This window comes from Pseudophryne corroboree, chromosome 8 (assembly GCF_028390025.1).
Source record: "Pseudophryne corroboree isolate aPseCor3 chromosome 8, aPseCor3.hap2, whole genome shotgun sequence".
Taxonomy (NCBI): domain Eukaryota; kingdom Metazoa; phylum Chordata; class Amphibia; order Anura; family Myobatrachidae; genus Pseudophryne; species Pseudophryne corroboree.
This window is the reverse complement of record NC_086451.1, coordinates 204,092,072-204,113,522: the sequence shown is the minus strand read 5'-3', so window position 1 is coordinate 204,113,522 and position 21,451 is coordinate 204,092,072. Positions and strand designations below refer to the sequence as shown.

At 46.4% G+C, this 21,451-nt stretch overlaps 1 protein-coding gene across 3 annotated transcripts in view; it reads right to left on the bottom strand.

The window, feature by feature from the left end:
* Positions 1-17,350: 17,350 nt before the first annotated feature.
* MSN (moesin) overlaps positions 17,351-21,451 on the bottom strand; it is a 477,122-nt gene continuing 473,021 nt past the window's right edge. For all 3 annotated transcript variants that reach the window (XM_063937062.1, XM_063937061.1, XM_063937063.1), the window contains exon 13: positions 17,351-18,867. In XM_063937062.1, the coding sequence (XP_063793132.1) occupies positions 18,703-18,867 (165 nt within the window). In that variant the 3' untranslated portion in view covers positions 17,351-18,702. The remainder of the gene's footprint in view (positions 18,868-21,451) is intronic.

Here is a 21,451-nt window from a genome sequence, read left to right as displayed (position 1 = left end):
TCCATTTCACCTGACGGCGCCCCAGACATGATAGGCAAAGAAGAGGGTTTGGTAAAGAGAATCAGGGATAAGAATGCTGGGATATTATCTTATCAGTGCATAATTCATCAGACATCCCTTTGTGGAAAACTCAGTGCTACATTGAAAGACATAATGGACACCTTGATTAAGTTGATCAATTTTATGAGGTCTCGCTCTGCTCTTCAGCAGACCGTTCAAAGAGTTCTTGTCTGAATGTGATTCTGCCTATTCCGATTACAATACAACAATGTTCGCTGGCTGATTAAAGGCCAAGTTATTGAACGTTTTTGGCACATAAAAGACGAAGTGACAACATTACTGGAAAATTTGAATACTGAAGAAGCAAAGAAATACATGGAGTTCCTAGCTAACAAGTGCAATATGCTAGCTTTGTCTTTTCTGAAAGACATTCTCAAATATTTAAATGAGCTTAATACCGAGTTACAAGGGAACGGAAAGTTAATATGTGATCTGATACAAAGTGTCTCTGCTTTCCATCGCAAGCTTGATATATTTGAAAAAGACATTGAAAAGCAAGAAATTATTCATTTTCCAACTACTCTTGAATTAAGAAAAAATAATTCTGAAATGGACACTGCAGTATTTTCAAGTTTTGTCTCAGATCTTAGGAAGGAATTTGCAGCAAGATTCCAAGACTTTGCAGAGATAGGGAAACTGTCACATTTTATAAAAACTCCTTATGAAGTTTCTCCAGCGGGAGAATGGACTGATGTAGCTGAGAAGTTGTTCAGACTTTGAAAACTTACCCTTCAAATGGAGATAATCGACATGCAAGAAGATGTTTCCTTGAAAATGTACAAAACTGCATCCACTGAAGAATTTGGGGCTAAGCATGTTTTGGACAAGTACGCAAATTGTAAAAAACTGGCTAACATAGCTACAATGTTTGGCTCCACATACATATGTGTGACCTCTTTGCCGAGATGAATTTTCTGATAAACAGACATCGATCAAGGTTAACAGATGCCCACCTTGAAGACACTCTGTGTTTTAGTTCTTCTCCAAGAGTTCCAAACTAAAAAAAACTGTCTCAGGATCGGAAGTGCAATTTCTCGCATTAAGGGAGTGATTCAGGTTGGTTTTCAAAAGCAAACTCCTTCTTTAATGGACAAAACCATGTGCACTGCAGGTGGGACTGATGTAATGTGCAGAGAGAGTTATATTTGGGTGGGGTGTGTTCAAACTGAAACCTAAATTGCAGTGTAAAAATAAAGCAGCCAGTATTTACCCTGCACAGAAACAAAATAACTCACCAAAATGTAACTCTCTCTGCACGTTACATCAGCCCATGGGGCCTAATTCAGAGTTGATTGCAGCAGCAAATTTGTTAGCAGTTTGGCAAAAACAAGTGCACTGCGGGAGGGCAGATACAACATGTGCAGAGACCGTTAGATTTGGGTGGGGTGTTCAAACTGACTGAAATCTATATTGCAGTGTAAAAATAAAGCAGCCAGTATTTACCCTGCATAGAAACAATATAACCCACCTAAATCTAATTCTCTCAGCAAATGTTATATCTGCCACACCTGCAGTGCACAAGGTTTTGCCCAACTGCTAACAAATTTGCTGCTACAATCAACTCTGAATTACCAAAATGGTTTTGACCATTAAAAAAACGAGATTTATGGTAAGAACTTACTGTTGTTAAATCTCTTTCTGCGAGGTACACTGGGCTCCACAAGGATTAACATCGGGGTGTAGAGTAGGATCTTGATCCGAGGCACCAACAGGCTTCAAAGCTTTAGACTATTCCCAAGATGCACAGCGCTGCCTCCTCTATAACCCCGCCTCCATGCCAGTGAGCTCAGTTTCATTAATCAGCCCAATGCAGTAGCAGGTACCAGAGACGACAACCGCTCGTAGCCAATTATACCACACACTCACCTCAGGAGAAGGTGTCAGCGGCTATGCCAATACCAACCCAAAAAAGCTAAGTGCGTCAGAGTGGGCGCCTTGTGGAGCCCAGTGTACCTCGCAGAAAGATTTAACAATGGTAAGTTCTTACCATAAATCTCGTTTTCTGCTGCGGGGTACACTGGGCTCCACAAGGATTAACATCGGAGATGTCCTAAAGCAGTTCCTTATGGGAGGGGACGCACTGTAGCGGGCACAAGAACCCGGCGTCCAAAGGAAGCATCCTGGGAAGCGGCAGTATCAAAGGCATAGAACCTAAAGAACGTGTTCCTCGAGGACCACGTAGCCACCTTGCACAATTGTTCAAGGGTCGCACCACGGTGGGCCGCCCAAGAAGGTCCAACCGACCGAGTAGAATGGGCTTTGATGGTAGCAGGAACCGGACGACCAGCCTGTACATAAGCACGTGCAATCACCATTCTAATCCATCTGGCCAATGTCTGCTTAGAAGCAGGCCAGCCACGTTTGTGAAAACCAAACAACACAAAAAGAGAATCGGATTTCCTAATGGAGGAAGTTCTCTTCACATAGATACGGAGAGCCCGTACCACAGCCAAAGAACGCTCTTTGGAAGACAACTCAGGAGAATTAAAGGCCGGAACCACAATTTCCTGTTTAAGGTAGAAGGAAGACACCACCTTGGGTAAATAACCAGGGCGTGTCCGAAGAACCGCCCGGTCACGGTGAAAAATCAAATAGGGGGACTTATAGGATAAGGCACCCAAGTCCGAGACCCTACTAGCTGAAGCAATAGCCAGCAAAAACAACACCTTAAGGGAAAGCCACTTAAGGTCAGCAGAGGTAAGAGACTCAAACGGAGACTCCTGTACGGCCTCCAAAACCACCGACAAATCCCAAGGGGTCACAGGTGGTACATAAGGAGGCTGAATCCACAACACACCCTGAGTGAAGGTAAGGACATCAGGCAGGGTATCAATCTTTCTCTGAAACCAAACCGACAAGGCCGAGATGTGCACCTTGAGGGAGGCCAGACGCAGGCCTAAGTCCAGGCCTTGTTGTAGAAAGGCCAATAGTTTGGCCGTACTAAACCTGAAAACGTCATGATTGTGAGACGCACACCAAGTAAAGTAAGCATTCCAGACCCTATGGTATATTCGAACAGTTTGAATGACCGCCTCAGAAAAACCCTTGGCCCTCAGGATGGAAGCCATGCCGACAAAGCCAGACGGGCCAATTCCTGGTAAACACATGGGCTCTGAACGAGGAGGTCTGGTCGTTGTGGAAGTAAAAGGGAACGATCCAACGAGAGGCCCTGTAGATCGGAGAACCAGTGCCGCCTGCGCCACGCTGGAGCGACTAGAAGTAGGTTTCCTCCTTCTTGCTTGAACTTCCATATTACTCTGGGCAGGAGTGACACCGGAGGGAACACATACGGCAGCCGAAAATTCCACAGGATTGACAGAGCATCCACGAACACTGCTTGAGGATCCCTTGTCCTTGCTCCGAAGACCGGAACCTTGTGACTGTGTCGAGACGCCATCAGGTCCACAGCTGGGAGGCCCCACTTGTCCACGAGAAGTTGAAAAACCTCCGGATGTAGGCTTCATCCTCCAGCGTGCACGTCCTGACGACTGAGATAGTCCGCTTCCCAGTTCAGGACGCCCGGAATGAACACTGCTGATATGGCCGGCAGATGGAGTTCTGTCCACTGAAGAATCCTTGATACTTCCCTCATTGCCATGCGGTTTTGAGTGCCGCCCTGATGATTGATGTACATCACCGTGGTGGCGTTGTCCGATTGTACTTGAACTAGAGATGAGCGGATTCGGTTTTACTCGGTTCTCAAAACCGAATCTTATTGGCTATCCAAAACACGTGACATCCGTGAGCCAATAAGATGTCGTTTTGAGAACAGAGTAAAACCGAGTAAAACCGAATCCGCTCATCTCTAACTTGAACAGGCCTGTTCTGTATCAGATGCTGGGCTATTGTCAGCGCATTGAACACTGCCCGCAGTTCCAAAATGTTTATCGGGAGTAGAGACTCCTCCTCGGTCCACCGACCCTGGAGAGTGTTGTTCCAACACCGCGCCCCAACCTCTCAAACTGGCATCCGTCGTCAGCAGGACCCAGTTGGATATCCAGAAGAGACAGCCCCTGCTCAATCGTTGGTCCTGAAGCCACCAGCTCAGTGACAGGCGGACCTCCGGTGATAGGGAGATCATGTGAGATCTGATCCGGTGAGGCAGGCCATCCAACTTGGACAGAATCAACTTCTGCAGAGGGCGAGAATGGAATTGAGCATACTCCACCATGTCGAAAGCCGACACCATGAGACCTAGCACTTGCATCACTGAATGAATCAACACTTGCGGACGGGATAGGAAGCATCTGATCTTGTCCTGAAGCTTCAGGACTTTCTCCTGAGACAGGAACAACCGCTGGTTGTGGGTGTCCAATAACGCTATCAAGCGTACCATGCTCCGAGCCGGAACCATTGAGGATTTCTTCCAGTTGATCAGCCATCTGTGGGCATTCATGCACTGGATTGTCAAATCAAGATGACACAGGAGAAGTTCTGGGGAACTCGCCAGGATCAACAAATCGTCTAGGTATGGTAGTATCCTGACCCCTTGACGGCGTAATGTAGCCGTCATGACCGCCATAACTTTGGTGAAAACTCACTGAGCCGTTGTCAAACCAAAGGGTAACGCCCAAAATTGGTAATGAAGGTTTCCCACTGCAAACCGCAGGTACTGCTGATGAGATACCGCAATAGGAATATGTAGGTAGGCATCCTGTATGTCCAGGGAGACCGTATAGTCCCTAGGCTCCATGGCCAGAATAGAGTGCAGCGTTTCCATCCGGAACTTGGAAATTCGCACATGTTTGTTCAAGGACTTAAGATTAAGAATGGGCCGCGAGGACCCGTTCGGTTTCGGGACTAGAAACAGCGGTGAATAGAACCCTTTGCACCTCTGAGTCAGAGGCACCTGTACCACCACTCCTGTGGACAGGAGGGAATGTACCACCGAGTGCAACGTGTATGCTTTTGCCGGATCCAGAGGCACATCTGTTAGGCAAAATCGATGAGGGGGACGATTCTTGAAGGGTATGGCGAAACCTCGAGCAACGACTTCCCTCACCCAGGTTTCCGAAGTAGTCTCCTGGGTAAAACCTAGAAGTCGGCCCCCCACCCTGGGATCCCCCAGAGGGAGGCCCGCCCCGTAATGCGGCCAGCTTATCCGTTTTTAAAGCTGGTTGACGGGCGGCACAAGCACGCTTCGGTCTGGGCTTGGCAGGCCTGGAAGCACAGGCTTGCTTTGGGTACGCCTGACCTTTTGCTTTACCTGGAGTACGAAAGGGCCGAGGGAAAGTACTTTTAACCTTCTGTGCGGAAGGAGCCATACTAGGTAGGCAGGCTGTTTTAGAAGTAGCCAGGTCAGCCACAATCTTATTGAGGTCTTCTCCAAAGAGAATGTCTCCCTTGAAAGGAAGCACCTCCAGGGTTTTTCTGGAATCCAAATCCACCGACCAGGATCTCAACCAAAGGATACGTCTGGCCAAAACGGACGCAGTAGCAGCCTTGGCCGCGAGCACCCCGGCATCGGAGGCCGCGAGCACCCCGGCATCGGAAGCCGCCTCCTTAAGGTACAGAGAAGCCGTGGCAATATAGGAGAGACATCGTCGAGCATGCTCAGATGCATCAGAAGGCAGTTCCGCCTCGAGTTCCTGAGCCCACACCTTAACAGCTTCAGCAGCCCAAGTCGCTTGAATAGTTGGCCTTTGAACAGCCCCAGAAAGGGTATAAATCGCTTTTAAACAGCCCTCCACACGGCGATCCGTCGGTTCCTTCAGAGAGGTGACGGTAATCACTGGCAGAGCAGAGGAAACAACCATGCGCGCCACATGAGAATCTACAGGCGGAGGAGTTTCACAATTTTTACACACCTCCGTAGAGAGAGGATAGCGAGCCAACAGTCTCTTATTCGGTGTAAACTTTGTCCCCGGATTTTCCCAGGATTCCTGACGTATGTCAACCAGGTGTTTAGAGTAGAGTAAAACCTGCGTAACCACCTTCTTACGCTTAAACCTATCAGGTTTCTTGGAGACAGTCTCAGAATCATCAGCCACTTGAAGAATGAGCCGTATCGCCTCAATCAAATCCGAGACATCCACGGATGATTTCCCCTCCCCATCTGAAACATCAGCTTCAGTGTCTGAGGGGTCAGTATATGCACCGTCCTCCTCGGAAGACGTGTCAGTTAAAGCCGCGGATCGGGAGGAGGTAATGGCCCTTTTAGAAGACAACTTAGTCTTATGCGGGCAAGAGTGACCCTTAGATTTAGACGTGGATCGGTACAAATGCTGTAACTGAGTGGAAAGCTGATCCGCCCATGGCGGGTTCACAGCGGGGACCATAAACTGTGGTAGTGGCACAGGTGGTCCCACAGGGGGTGTCAATTTAGTTACAAGCATGTTTAACAGTGTGGAAAATGTAGCCCAAGGTGGTTCATGTGAAGCCCCAAGTGCTACCGACCCACTGGGGGGCAAGGAACCCCCTGAACCTGAACTCTCAGCTGCTAAATTATCCTCCCTTCCATCAGTGGCCTCACTACCACACAGTGTGAGAGAGGCACCAACGTTGTTGCCACGTGTAGCAGACATAACTATGCACACAGTAATAGGCAAACCGGTACAAATCTTAGCAGCACTATACCTAGTAAGAACTCTCAGAGAACAGCCTAAGCTGGCACAGACCGAGAGTTCAATAGGAATAGAACATATGGTGACTATAATTTACAAGAAAAAATACTCCAGTAGCATATCTTGTGAAACAATCCTATGTTATCATCTTTGAAAACCTGAAACACTTGTCCCCCACAGGTATAGCAATATAGGAATAGCACGCTGAGTGAAATACCCTGCAATAAGGCAACCACGCAGCAGCTACATGCACACACACGTATATAGTCACAAACGTACCATGTAGGAATTATGTACCATAAACTGCACTGGACTAGCAATACAAAGTAATACTCAGTATGGCTATATGTGATAACGCAGTAAGCACTGGATGTATATCACAGGGTGTTTGTACCACACAACCCTGAAGGTATGCACTCTCTTAACTAACACAGTCGCAGTGACAGGTAGAATACTCAAGTGTCCTGTGGGAAGCACAGCACTGGCAGTCAGGCGGTTCCACAGAGGAGGATTTCCCCAGCGATCCCAGGAACAGCAAGGCTCTATCTGGAATGGCTGCTGACCGGGAGTGAGGGAGAAGGAAGCAGCTCCAGGGCGGGAACATTGCATAAATGGCGCCCTGGGGGGGAGGGGCCTCAGGTCCGGCCTGCTCCCCCTGCTGGCTGTAAAGTAAAAAACGGGAGGGGGGGGGGGGATGGTACAACGTCCCCCCTGACCTGTGCCCATAAAGAAACACCCTGGGGGCTAGTGGAACATCAGCCCAGTAATCTGTGTCCACGACAGCGCACATGGCCTGCCTCCTACGGCCGCGCTGGATCGCGGTGCAAAGTGTGGCACAGAAGCCCTTACCTCCCCCTTGTCAGCTGCCACGCGATCCGGGAGACGGCGGCGTGTGTGTCACGTGAAGAGAGAAGAAGCCGGCGCCTCCGCTGCAGTGACCCGGCAACCGTGGCGCGGGAGTATACAGCGCCGCTGGGGGTGATGGAGCTGCAGCAGAGACGTCTATCAGACATAGCCTGCTGCAGCCCTTGTAGATTCTTCTTTTCTGTCAAATTTAAGCTAAGAATAGGCTGCCTGAGGCAGCCCCCTGTTAAGTTACCTGCTACTGCAGGCACAACTACAAACTGAGCTCACTGGCATGGAGGCGGGGTTATAGAGGAGGCGGCGCTGTGCATCTTGGGAACAGTCTAAAGCTTTGAGCCTGTTGATGCCTCGGATCATGATCCTACTCTACACCCCAATGTTAATCCTTGTGGAGCCCAGTGTACCCCGCGCAGCAGAAAGGAGTTTTCTTTTGCAAACCAACCTAAATAACTGCCTAAGAGTAACAAAGACTCGTAATGTCTAGTAAAGTTTTAAGCCTTAAAATTCCTTTTAAGGAATGTAGTATATTACTTGTTACAGCAACAAAATAAAAACTTATTATTTACATTCCAGATATTTGATTGCGGTTTTTTTGGACCTCGATCAAAATAATTAGAAACATCCAGACTCCATTTAAAATTACTTGCCTACCCCTGCCTTAGAGGGATGTTACTTGTGCACAGATATAGCGGCTCTCCCCTTCTACACCCGGTACCAGCGATCAAGAGACTGATATGGAGGAGCTGTGAGGCTGCTGCTGCTATGCAGAGGAAGTCGCCAAATGCCGCTGAGCTCGCTCTCGTGTAGTTCAGCCCCCCGCCATGGCGCCGGAGCTACCTTTGAATATTTATACTGGCTATGTCTCCTAGTGTATGTAGCCTTACATAAATGCTTGGTACAAAATTTATATTAGCCAGTCTCATGCAGGGGCTGCAGCGGGTCACCCGCGCTTCTGCCGCACAGTGAACCGGGGGACCCCCCTAGCGGGGCCCCTGGTTGGTACTCACCACCGATGATCACGTTCAGGCAGCATTAGGGGTGAGCGGCATGCTGTGGCAGCCAAGGCGCCCTGCCCCACTGAACAAACAGCCCCTCAGGACGGTAGTCCTGCAGCGGGTAAAAGGCTCTGCACCTCAAGAGGCCGGTGACCGTACTCCCCCTAACTCCCACGGCGCAGGTATGCTGTTGCCCAAACAGCATACCAAAAAAGAAATAAAACTTTAAAAGAAATTGAAGAAAAACTCTGGAGCTTGCAGAGTGTGCATCCTCTCCTGAGGGCACTTTTTTCTAAACTGAGCTGTAGGAGGAGGCATAGAGGGGAGGAGCAAGCACACCCAGTTGAAGAAATTTAAAGTGCACTGGCTCCTTTGGACCAGTCTATACCCTATCGTACTAATCTGTCACTAATATCCCTTATGGATGCTAGAGAAAGTAGATAGAAACCTCTGAGGAATTTTAAACTTCCTGTCAGGGTTTACCCATGCCTCCCTGGCCAGGGAGTTTAATTCCTTTGACACAGGACAAGTGGCTGAGGTCTAACATGAAAATACAACTTCTCATCTGGTTCTGCCTCCTGATCCAGTATGTGAAGAATCTCTCTTACAGCATAAATGAGGGCCTCCACACCAGGAAACAGAGAGCTGTCCATCATCATCATTCACATCAGGCTGATCAGAATCAGACTGGAGCACCTGTGGCAGCAAGCATTTATGTGAAACCACTAGAGGGGGCTGAGAAGCCTTCTTGGTATCTGCTACTTTAGCCACACAATCAACAGAGTGTTTTAACACCTGTCTCTCTCGTTTAGCAGCAGCTAATTCTGAATTTACATTCTGAATCATGCTTTTAAAGCTATCTAGCCAGTCAGGTGCCTGTGAGCTGGGTCCCTGTTGAGATAAGGAACATTGCTCACACATGAGTGACCCCGCTGAAGACATTACAAGCAGCACACATAACCATGTCAACAGACATCTTACACAACTGTAACACAGCGCAGCCCACTGACCAACACCTACACACAGACCCTAGAGAGCCCCTGGAGTGACACTGAGGAGCAGACACCAGCACACAGAACACAGCAGCACAATGTGCTGGAATATGTGTATGACCTAATAGTAGTGCAGTGGCGCTACAGCTGGCGTGCTCCCCCCTGTCTATGACCTCCTGGTACCAGTCTTATAATCTGAAACAGCGTGGGTCCTGGAGGAGCAGCGTGCCTGCAGCCTTGATGATCCGCAGCAGCAGGGAAATGGCGCCTTCCTGCCGCTGGTCTCGCTCCGGGAAGTCCCGCCCCTTGCAATGGCGCGCGGTCCCTATCATAGATTATACTGGCCACGTTATAACAAACATCTGAAAATGTATTGTACAGTACACACAAAGCCTTGAGATAGTGAGCACTGCGGGGCAACAGCCCTGAGCCAGTTTGTCTGCTGCAGGCACCACAGCTCCGGGCCCGTGACTTGCCGTCAAAACTTCACCGGGGACCCACTAACCGGGACCCTGGTGTAATAATCACCGCATCTTGTAACTTCAGCATCTGTTAGAGGGTGGCGGCTAGCTGCTAGCATGGGCACACATACGAACGATGTGTGATCAGTACCTCAGGAGCTGTGTCCTGTCGGCTGGGATTACGAACCATTGGTTCTGCCCCCCTCTAAGTCCCACGAAGCAGGTAGCCTGGTTGTCAACCAGAGCTACCTTAAAATAATAAATTAAAATAAAAAAATAAAGGAAACTCTCTGGAGCTCCAGAGACATGCACCCGGCTTCTGGGCACATTTTTCTAAACCGAGTCTGGTAGGAGGGGCATAGAGGGGAGGAGCCAGCACACACACACTAAAGGTTTTAAAGTGCCAGGCTCCAGTGGACCCGATCTATATCCCATGGTACTAAAGTACAAGACCCCAGTATCCACTAGGACGTAAGAGAAATCCCTTTTGTCAGAAGTCAATGAACCTACCAGTAGGTCTTTGGACTGTTACTTGAGGCATAATTAGAAGGCATCCAAGAGATTTCTAATGAATTTTGTCATTTTGAGGATTACATTGTGTATGTATGCTGAAGTTGTAGTTTCTACATGAGTTGGGGAGGGTCAAGTTGATTAAGCATAAATTGAAAAATACTCCCCTGTACAGTCAGCTCACACTACCGTACCTAGTAACATCATAAAGTACACAGGACTTCATAGTTGGTGGATTTTGGTGGATAAAGTTACAAATTGATAGAGGAGGCAAAAATGAAAATGCACCACTCAAGAAGAAAAAAAAAAAAAAGGGCTTTATACATAGCTGTGATCAGGAATTTTGAAAACCTGCCAACAAATAATAGGATTTTAATACCTACCGGTAAATCCTTTTCTCTTAGTCCGTAGAGGATGCTGGGGACTCCATAAAGGACCATGGGGTATAGACAAGATCCGCAGGAGACATGGGCACACTATAAAACTTTCAATGGGTGTGAACTGGCTCCTCCCTCTATGCCCCTCCTCCAGACCTCAGTTAGAAAACTGTGCCCAGGGAGACAGACATTTCGAGGAAAGATTTATTGATTAAACACGGTGAGTGTCATACCAGCTCACACCACGAACATACCGCAGAATGTGGTAGTCAAAAGAATACTAGGCCACGGCATGGACAATACACAGCCGCATGCTGAGAGAATTAAGCAACACAACCAGTAATAAGACACTGCATGCCATGACATGCACAACTTCAGCAACAGGCTGACAGAAAAGAAACACCACAAGAATGTAACCATAATAAATAACTGCAGACAGTACGCACTGGGACGGGCGCCCAGCATCCTCTACGGACTAAGAGAAAGGGATTTACTGGTAGGTATTAAAATCCTATTTTCTCAAACGTCCTAGAGGACGCTGGGGACTCCGTAAGGACCATGGGGATTATACCAAAGCTCCAGACCGGGCGGGAGAGTGCGTACGACTCTGCAGGACCGATTGAGAAAACATGAGGTCCCCATCAGCCAGGGTATCAAACTTGAATAGCTTAGCCAAAGTGTTTGAACCCGACCAAGTATCCGCTCGGCAAAGATGAACCGGCGAGACTCCTCGGGCATCCACCCAAGAAGAACCCATCTACCTAGTAGAATGGGTCACCACTGACTTCGGTAACGGCAATCCAGCCGTAGAACGAGCGCGCCAAATCGTATCACAGATCTAGCGTGTAACAAACTGCAGAGACACAGGCGCCTCAATCACGCTGGGGCATACCGGACAAACAGAATCTCTGATTCCCCAATCTGAGCCAACTTGGCGACAAATATTCAAAGCCCTGACTACATCAAGAGACCTTGAATCAGCCAATGCTTAAGCAACCACAGGCATCAAATAGGCAGGTTTCTGCGAAACACCGAAACCACATTTGGCAGAACTATTATCAGAGTTCTCAATTCCACTCTATCCACCTGGAAGATCAAACAACCCAGCCGCTACTTCTGACATCCGCCCTGCGGACGCCAAAGCCAAAAGCATGACCACTCTCCAAGAGAGAAACTTTAACACAACCTGTCATAAAAGGTTCCAAACCTTTTGACACAAGAAAACGCAACACCACGTCAAGGTCCCACGGTGCCAATGGGGCACAAATGGAGGTTGGAAAATTTACAAGGCCAAAGCCGCACTGAAATGGAGCCTAACTTTAGGCCTGCACCCACACCTGCTTGCAAAGAATGGAGAAGAACGACCCAGTTGAAAACTTCCATAGTAGCCTTCTTGTTATCACACCAATACACACATTTTCTCCAAACACGGTGGTAAGGCTTCGCCGTTACTCCTTTTCTAGCCCGAAGAAATGTGAAATGACTTCACTGGGAATATCCTTTCTGGTTAGGATATGGCGTTCAACCGCCACGCCGTCAAACGCAGCCGCAGTAAGTTGATACACGCCCAGATCTTCTTGTAACAGTAGAGGAAAAGGACAGGGATCTTCTATGAGTAAATCTTGAAGAACTGGATACCAAGCCCTCCTCGTTTAGATCGGAACTATGAGGATCCCCTGAACCCTTGTTCTTCTTACGTTTATCACCTTCAGAAGAGTGAAACCGGAGGGGACACATAGACCAACTGAAAAACACCCCAAGGTGTCCCGAGGACATCCACTGCTATAGCTTGAGTGTCCTCTGACCTGGAACAATATCTCTGAGATCTCGCATTGAAGCGACACGCTAACATGTCCAATTGAGGCACTCCTCAAGGAGGTGAGAACTGAGCCGACACCACAGGAGCGAAAACCAGGCCATTAAGATTATATTCCAGAGCATGCGCAGGTGAGAACCGGACCACATTTCCAACAGGCCCCGTGGAAACCACTCTGGCATTTGACCTGCTCACCGAAAAGGCCTTTTAGGCCGCGCCGATCTTCTTCATCAACGGAACATATTGATGGATCGTCACTGCAAATCTGATCCTCAGACCTCTTTCCACAGGAAACCACAGAACTTTAACCATTCCGTATCTACTCTGATACCCACCTCCGACGCCTGCGTCGTTGGGATTAACAGCCTTCCCCTGTGTTGAAGAACAGTCAGAGAGAAAACAACGATTTGCACCACTTGTGTCTTGACCTCGCCTTAATCAGGAGAGTGTGCCAGTACAGAACCACAATGGCTCTTACTATCGAAAGAATACCATCTCACTCCGGTGAAATGGTAAAGACAATCCTGGACATCCACCCAGGTAATCTGAATGCGGAGAACAACGCATTTAAACCTCTAGTTTTTTTTTTTTTTTAAACAGGGACAGCAGGACAATGCCCTGAACCTGACGCACCTCTGGTATGGCGTCGCGTACTACCTCCCCTTCCAGAGGGGAAACGGCAAGATTTATCAGAAAAATCAGTGAGGGAAACATCTATAACACCAGAATGTCCTCCTTTGGATTCTATAATTAACTCACAGGTCCTAATCTATTCCCGGACTGACTGAAAAGTAGTAGACGAGTTTCCACCGGAGTGGGCTCCAGCCATATAGACTCAGGGACATGTGGTGGATGTGGCAGAAACAGAAAACGACATCCGCTTCTGCGAACCTACCAAGGCTGCAGAACACTTACCTTTCACCTTCTACTGTCTGCACAGAAAAGGAAAAAAGAGCGGTATCGAACCGGTGAAAACTACTGCATCCCACAAAATAATGCGTCACCAACCGTTGTGAAGCAGACTACCTCACAAAGTTAGATTTTCCAGGAGTATCCGCCGAGATTGACTGAACTGAGGCATCCCCAAACAGCGGTACACCGTCCCAGGAAGAAACTCCAGTATCTCTCTGAGTCAGCCTCAGTATTCCCCCGGCCACACCTCCTATATAAGCCTGGCAGCCTGCCGCAATTTATAGAGAAGATCCAACCTAAGGAACATCCCCTCTCCCTTTAGGGTAATGCTATCGGATGCCTTTCCGAATATAAACACTCTCCCATGTGCATGTAATGCAGATAAGTCCAAAGCATAGAAATAACATATCACTTAGGTTCCTGTATACGATCCTTTGTGACAAGGCCCCGTGTCGACTTTCACAGCATTCTATCTGCGGCGGGAAACGAACAACATTCGGACTCCCTGAGAGGATCTGAGACCAACTCGTCATGGCCGAACTAGAGCTTTATCAACAGAGCTACCAGCACATGAAAAGGAATACTATTACTTCAGCATTCAGTATAAATCATAATATGAACATACATAATGTAATACACAAAAACACACATATCATATATATATATACAGGTTGAGTCTCCCTTATCCAAAATGCTTGGGACCAGAGGTATTTTGGATATGGGATTTTTCCGTATTTTGGAATAATTGCATACCATAGTGAGATATCATGGTGATGGGACCTAAATCTAAGCACAGAATGCATTTATGATACATATACACCTTATACACACTGCCTGAAGGCCATTTTAGCCAATATTTTTTATTACTTTGTGCATTAAACAAAGTGTGTCTACATTCACACAATTAATTTATGTTTCATATACACCTTATGCACACAGCCTGAAGGTCATTTAATACAATATTTTTAATAACTTTGTGTATTAAACAAAGTTTGTGTACATTGAGACATCAAAAAACAAAGGTTTCACTATCTCACTCTCACTCAAAAAAGTCAGTATTTCGGAATATTCCGTATTTCGGAATATATGGATATGGGATACTCAACCTGTATATATATATATATATATATATATATATATATATATATATATATATATATATATATATATACATACACACACACACACACACACACAGGTTGAGTATCCCTTATCCAAAATGCTTGGGACCAGAGGTATTTTGGATATCAGATTATTCCGTATTTTGGAATAATTGCATAATATAATGATATATCATGGCGATGGGACCTAAATCTAAGCACAGAATGCATTTATGTTTTATATACACCTTATACACACAGCCTGAAGGTAATTTTAGCCAATATTTTTTATAACTTTGTGCATTAAACAAAGTGTATCTACATTCACACAATTCATTTATGTTTTATATACACCTTATACACACAGCCTGAAGGTCATTTAATACAATATTTTTAATAACTGTGTGTATTAAACAAAGTTTGTGTACAGTGAGCCATCAAAAAACAAAAGTTTCATTATTTCACTCTCACTCAAAAAGTCCGTATTCCGGAATATTCTGTATTTCGGATATTGGATACTATATATATATATATATATATATATACACACATACACCGTACATATAAGCGGATTGTCCTGAACCGTCGGGTCCCTAGTGACATTAATGTGTTCTGAATGTGTGTGACAATGTACTGACATGCCCCAGCTGTGGATCTACCAGGAACGTTATGGCCGACAGAAAATCTAGTATTTGTCGACAGAAAGGGGTAGTAACCAGGCAAAATAACATTCTTACAACCCCGAGGGGTCTGAGGGAAGCATACATGTGTAATTTAATAACACTCCCCCACACATCCCATGGAACCGTACCATACCTATAAATATATATATATACAGGTATAAGGCAGTTACAGCATGTTAAATTACACCCGGTAATAACAGTTGGTGCCGACAGGGTCACCCACATACTATTGTGTCTCCCATACAGTGTTTACCTTTGACAAGGAAATCACTACCGACCTGCTGATACTGCATCTCTTGAATTAAGTGGCAACAGACGTCACTCATGACGACATATGTTGACTAAAAACTATAGTGGGTAATCTGACAGGAACAACAGATATATATATGCACCACAATAATGATTATACTCCAAATATCCAAAATAGTGCTATATATCTCCCTATATAGCACTAAAACACTGTGCCCCCCCTCTGCTTTGGCGGGGACATGGAGAAAAATGGCGCTGAATCTGCTGAGGGCTAAGCTCCGCCCCTTCCCGGCGCGCTTCAGCCCCACTTCTAATATATATATTTTAAGCTGGCGGGGGTCCATATATAGTATCAATATACTGTATACATGCTTCTTTATATATTGCTGCCCAGGGCGCCCCCCCTGCGCCCTCGCAAAGCCGTTGGTGTGTGGGAGCAATGGCGCGCAGCGCGACCGCTGCGTTACACTGGCGGGGGTATCGGACACGGTGCCCAGGCACCGAATATGCCACAATTGCCAGGCTTTTTGACCTTCAGTAACTTGCTGACCAGGGCGCTCCCCCCCAGCGCCCTGCACCCTGTGAGTGCCGTTGGTGTGTGGGAGCATGGAGCGCAGTGCAACCGCTGCGCTGTACCTCCGCTACTGAAGTCTTCTGCCGTCACCGAAGTCTTCCTGTCTTCTCATACTCACCCGGCTTCTTTCGTCTGGCTTCTGTGAGGGGGGTGACGGCGCGGCTCCGGGAACAAGCAGCTAGGCGAACCAAGTTATCGAACCCTCTGGAGCTAATGGTGTCCAGTAGCCTAAGAAGCAGAGCCCTTGAACTAAGAAGAAGTAGGTCTGACTTCTCTCCCCTCAGTCCCACGATGCAGGGAGCCTGTAGCCAGCAGGTCTCCCTGAAAATAAAAAACCTAACAATAAAGTCTTTAGAGAAACTCTGTAGTGCTCCCCTAGTGTGTGTCCAGTCACTCCTGGGCACAGAGTCTAACTGAGGTCTGGAGGAGGGGCATAGAGGGAGGAGCCAGTTCACACCCATTGAAAGTCTTATAGTGTGCCCATGTCTCCTGCGGATCCCCTCTATACCCCATGGTCCTTACGGAGTCCCCAGCATCCTCTAGGACGTTTGAGAAATTTTAATAAAAATTAATTCATAAACTGGTCAGAAGTTACCTATTATATAGCCCTCAATTCCTTGTGTATGATTTTCCAGCATTTGTCTCTTTCCTGGCCAGTGGGCACTTTATTTAATTTTGTTCTTTCCATTCTTTGCTGGCTGTCACTGTGTCTAAGGAACGTATATTTTTCCATGAAGAAACTCACTTATGCAATTTCTTTATTTTATTTGAATTCAAAGATTTAACAAATATTATAGTCCTCTTTCAATATGTAACAATTTGAAATGTAACAGCTTGAGAGTTAGAGGTTATCTTTAATATGTGGTCTGTAATGTTGGGTGGTTCACAGAGCATCACCTTCTAATTATTGTGTGCAAAGAGAAAGATTTACTAGATTAAATGAAGGTAGTTGCTATGTAGGTGGCAGGCACATGCAATATTACTCATATACACAATAGGACATTCAGATACCTCCAATAAACCCACATAATGTATATTATGCAAACCACAAAGCTTTTGCGCACAGTTCACTCACAAATAATCACTGCCGATACATTTACTAATGCTCACGTAATCAAAAACATCTGAGGAACCATTGGACGATAGACAACATAAAACAAGCAAACAAAAAAAAAAAAAATTAAACAAGTCATAAAAGATTCAAATGATCTATATTTTATTGGCACTGGAAGAACAGAACAAGTTCAGATCACAAAAAAGGAAAACAATAACTAAACATGACAAATAGATTTTAACAGGGAATCTGCACTGGTTTAGTTAGAAAGGAAATTATAATAAAACAAATGTTCCTATGTGCTGTTACAAACCCCATCAATATAATTTACAGCAATAGACTATAGTTTAGAAAAAAAAAAAAAACATTAACACTTTTGCTTGGGAAAATCCCCATACAGCCATGGATGACGGGGTTAATGAGCAAATGTGTGTCAAATAATACTAGAAGTATGCCCTTAATACTGAAAGCTCTTTGAGCATTACACAAGTTTCAAAATAATCTTTTATAATACAGTATATAGTTGTTTCTTTGTCTTCCCAAAGGCAGTTTTGCCTCTTCTTCTCTACTACTTCACTAAACTGTGCATAGCTAGAAAAAAATATTTAATATATAATACTGGTACAGGGAGGAGAGGAAATGCCAGCATGGAACTGCAACCACCAAGGCAAAAAATTATGTTCAAACAAATACTTTCCAGCAGTGAAGAATGGACATTTGTAGAGGATTTCCTATATGTCCCAGATTTACAGACAAGAAAGTAAAGACAGACTTTACATCTTGGCAAATCAAGCACGTGTGCAATTTAGGTAAGTATGGGTCTAATGGTCAATGTATACTACACATAATCTGAGGCACGTTTGGTGATCAGATATAAAAAACATTTTCTACTTCTAAACATTTAAATAATCTGTTTGAAGCAAACTCTTAATAGATCAGTTGTTGGTCTTCAAAAATAAATAAATAGAAATGATTCCAGAATTGCTACAATATGCTTCTGTCAGACGCCACAAATGACAGACTTGCTCCACTAATTCTAATAGGAAATGTAAGGTAGAAAACAAACAGAATGTGCAGACAATACCAAGTCATCGCACACACTACAGTGGTAGGACTGTACAGTTCCATTAAACCAGTGCAAGAAATAGACAACAGCATACTGCATTTAAAAGTTTGTCTTAATAAATTGAAAATATATTAGGCACATAAAGCTCCATGTTATGGCAGAAGCTTGTTAGGAGGAGACCTTTTTGGGAAACATTTTTAAATCTTCAAAACTGCTGGAGAAATCTAGAGCTTTCTGTGGTGTCTCTGGAACAGCAGAGTGTAGGAGGATGGAGCAGTCTTCCTGCACAAGAGGAAGATTGGAAAGACTAAAAGCTTATGATTGTATTGCATCAAACCCTGCCTCATCAAAGTGGTAACAGTTGTTCCAGCTGAGCCATGGAAAGGAAGATCAATGTGAGAAATAGACAAAAAAAAAAAGCAGGTGTTACATGGACTCAAATTCATCTATACGCTGCTTGGTGTTGCCTTGACGGATCTGGCGAAGTGTCTTGTACTTATCTCTCCCAGCGCGCACATTTTCAGCGTGCAGAAGATCGTTTGCTGTCTTCTTGTTCTCATCCCTGGCATTTGCCAGCTCAGAACTTAACAGCTGGAAAAAAGAGAGATATATAAAGTTATTTATATAAGAAAATAGGATTTTGGTTACCTACCAGTAAATCCTTTTCTCGTAGTCCGTAGAGGATGCTGGGTTCATATTAGTACCATGGGGTATAGACGGGTCCATCAGGAGCCATTGGCACTTTAAGAGTTTAATAGTGTGGGCTGGCTCCTCCCTCTATGCCCCTCCTACCAGACTCAGTCTAGAAACTGTGCACGAGGAGACGACATACTTCGAGAGAAGGAATTACACAGATAGTGGCGAGATTCATACCAGCTCACACAACATGTAAATCCGGCCAACATGCCGGAAAAACTCAGCAACAGCTGAAACAGCAAATAACGCAGAACTTACCTAGGAACCAGGCAGTTCTGAACTATAAACCCAAACCAGGAAACGCAGCAGGCGCCCAGCATCCTCTACAGACTACGAGAAAAGGATTTACCGGTAGGTAACCAAAATCCTATTTTCTCTAACGTCCTAGAGGATGCTGGGGTCCATATTAGTACCATGGGGATGTACCAAAGCTTCCAGGACGGGAGGGAGAGCGCGGAGGCTCCTACAACACTGCTTGACCAAACTTGAGGTCATCAGAGGCCAAAGTATCGAACTTGTAAAACTTGGCAAACGTGTTCGACCCAGACCAAGTAGCTGCTCGGCAGAGTTGTACCGCCAAGACACCCCGGGCAGCCGCCTAGGAAGAGCCCACTTTACGAGTAGAGTGGGCCATCACAGATTTCGGACGCGGCAAACCTGCCGTGGAATAAGCATGCTGGATAGTGAACCTGATCCAGCGTGAAACCGACTGCTTAGAAGCAGGACATCCAATTGTCTTAGGATCATAGAGGACAAACAGAGAGTCACTTTTCCAATGACGAGCCATCCTCTTCACGTAAATTTTCAAAGTCCTCACTACATTCAAGGCCTTTAAAGTAATTGAGGAGTCAGTAGCCACTGGCACCACAATAGGTTGGTTGATATGGAAGATCAGATAGGGGCTTTTACAAGATAAAGCCCCCCAATTCCGACACGCGTCATGCAGAAGCCAAGGCCAACAAGGTGACCGCCTTCCACGTGAGAAACTTGAGATCAGCCTCCTGTAGAGGCTCAAACCAAGCAGATTGCAGGTACTGCAACACCACGTCAAGATCCCATGTGCCGTAGGCGCCACAAAGGGAGGCTGGATGTGCAGAACCCCATTCAAAAAGGTCTGAACCTCAGGAAGAACAGCCAATTGTTTTTGGAAGAAAATGGACAAAGCAGAGATCTGGACCTTGATGGAGCCCAATCTCAGTCCCATATCCACCCGTTTGCAGGAAAAGGAGAAAACGTTAATACTCCACCGCAGGAAACTTCTTGGCCTCACACCAAGAAACATATTTCTTCCAAATGCGATGGTAATGTTTAGACGTTACCCCTTTCCTAGCCTGTATCAGGGTAGGAATGACCTCACTCGGGATACCTTTCCGAGCTAAGATCTGGCGTTCAACTGCCATGCCGTCAAACGTAGCTGCGGTAAGTCTTGATAAGCGAACGGCCCCTGCAGGAGCAGATCCTCCCGAAGAGGTAACGGCCATGGATCTTCCAGCAGAAGATCCGCGTACCAAGCCCTCCTTGGCCAGTCCGGAGCAATGAGGATTGCCAGAACCTTTGTTCTTCTCACGAGTTGAAGAACCTTTGGTATCAGAGGGAGTGGAGGGAACACATACACTGACTTGAACACCCACAGAGTTACCAGTGCGTCCACCGCCACCGCCTGTGGGTCTCTCGACCTGGAACAGTACCTCCGAAGGTTCTTGTTGAGGCGGGAGGCCATCATGTCTATGTGAGGAACCCCCAACCAACCGGTTACCTCCTCGAACACCTCCGGATGGAGACCCCACTCTCCTGGTGTCTGCTGAGGAAGTCTGCTTCCCAGTTGTCTACGCCCGGAATGAAGATTGCCGACATCGCCACTGCGTGCCTTTCTGCCCAGATGAGGATCGTTGACACCTTTGACATGGCAGCCCTGCTCTTCGTTCTGCCTTGTCGGTTTATGTAGGCCACTGTGGTCACGTTCTCCGACTGCACTTGAACAGCCCGATCCTGTAGAAGGTGTGCTGCTTGCAGAAGGGCGTTGTACATGGCCCGGAGTTCCAGGATGTTTATTGGGAGAAGTGACTCTTGCTCCGACCATCGTCCCTAAAAGGTTTCCCCCAGAGCGACAGCTCCCCAACCTCTTAGACTTGCATCTGTGGTTAGAAGGATCCAGTCTTGAATTCCAAACCTTCGCCCTTCCAGAAGGTGCGGAAGTTGTAGCCACCAGAGGAGTGAAATCCTGGCTTTCGGAGACGGGCGTATCCACTTGTGCATGTGTAGGTGAGAGCCCAACCACTGGTCCAAGAGGTCCAGCTGAAAAGGTTGAGCATGAAACATGCAGTACTGCAGAGCCTCGTAGGCAGCAACCATCTTCCCCAGAAGGCGTATGCATTGATGGACCGATACCCGGGTAGGCTTTAGGACATCCTGGACCATTGTTTGAATCACCAACGCTTTCTCCACCGGGAAAAATACCCTCTGTACTTCCGTGTCGAGG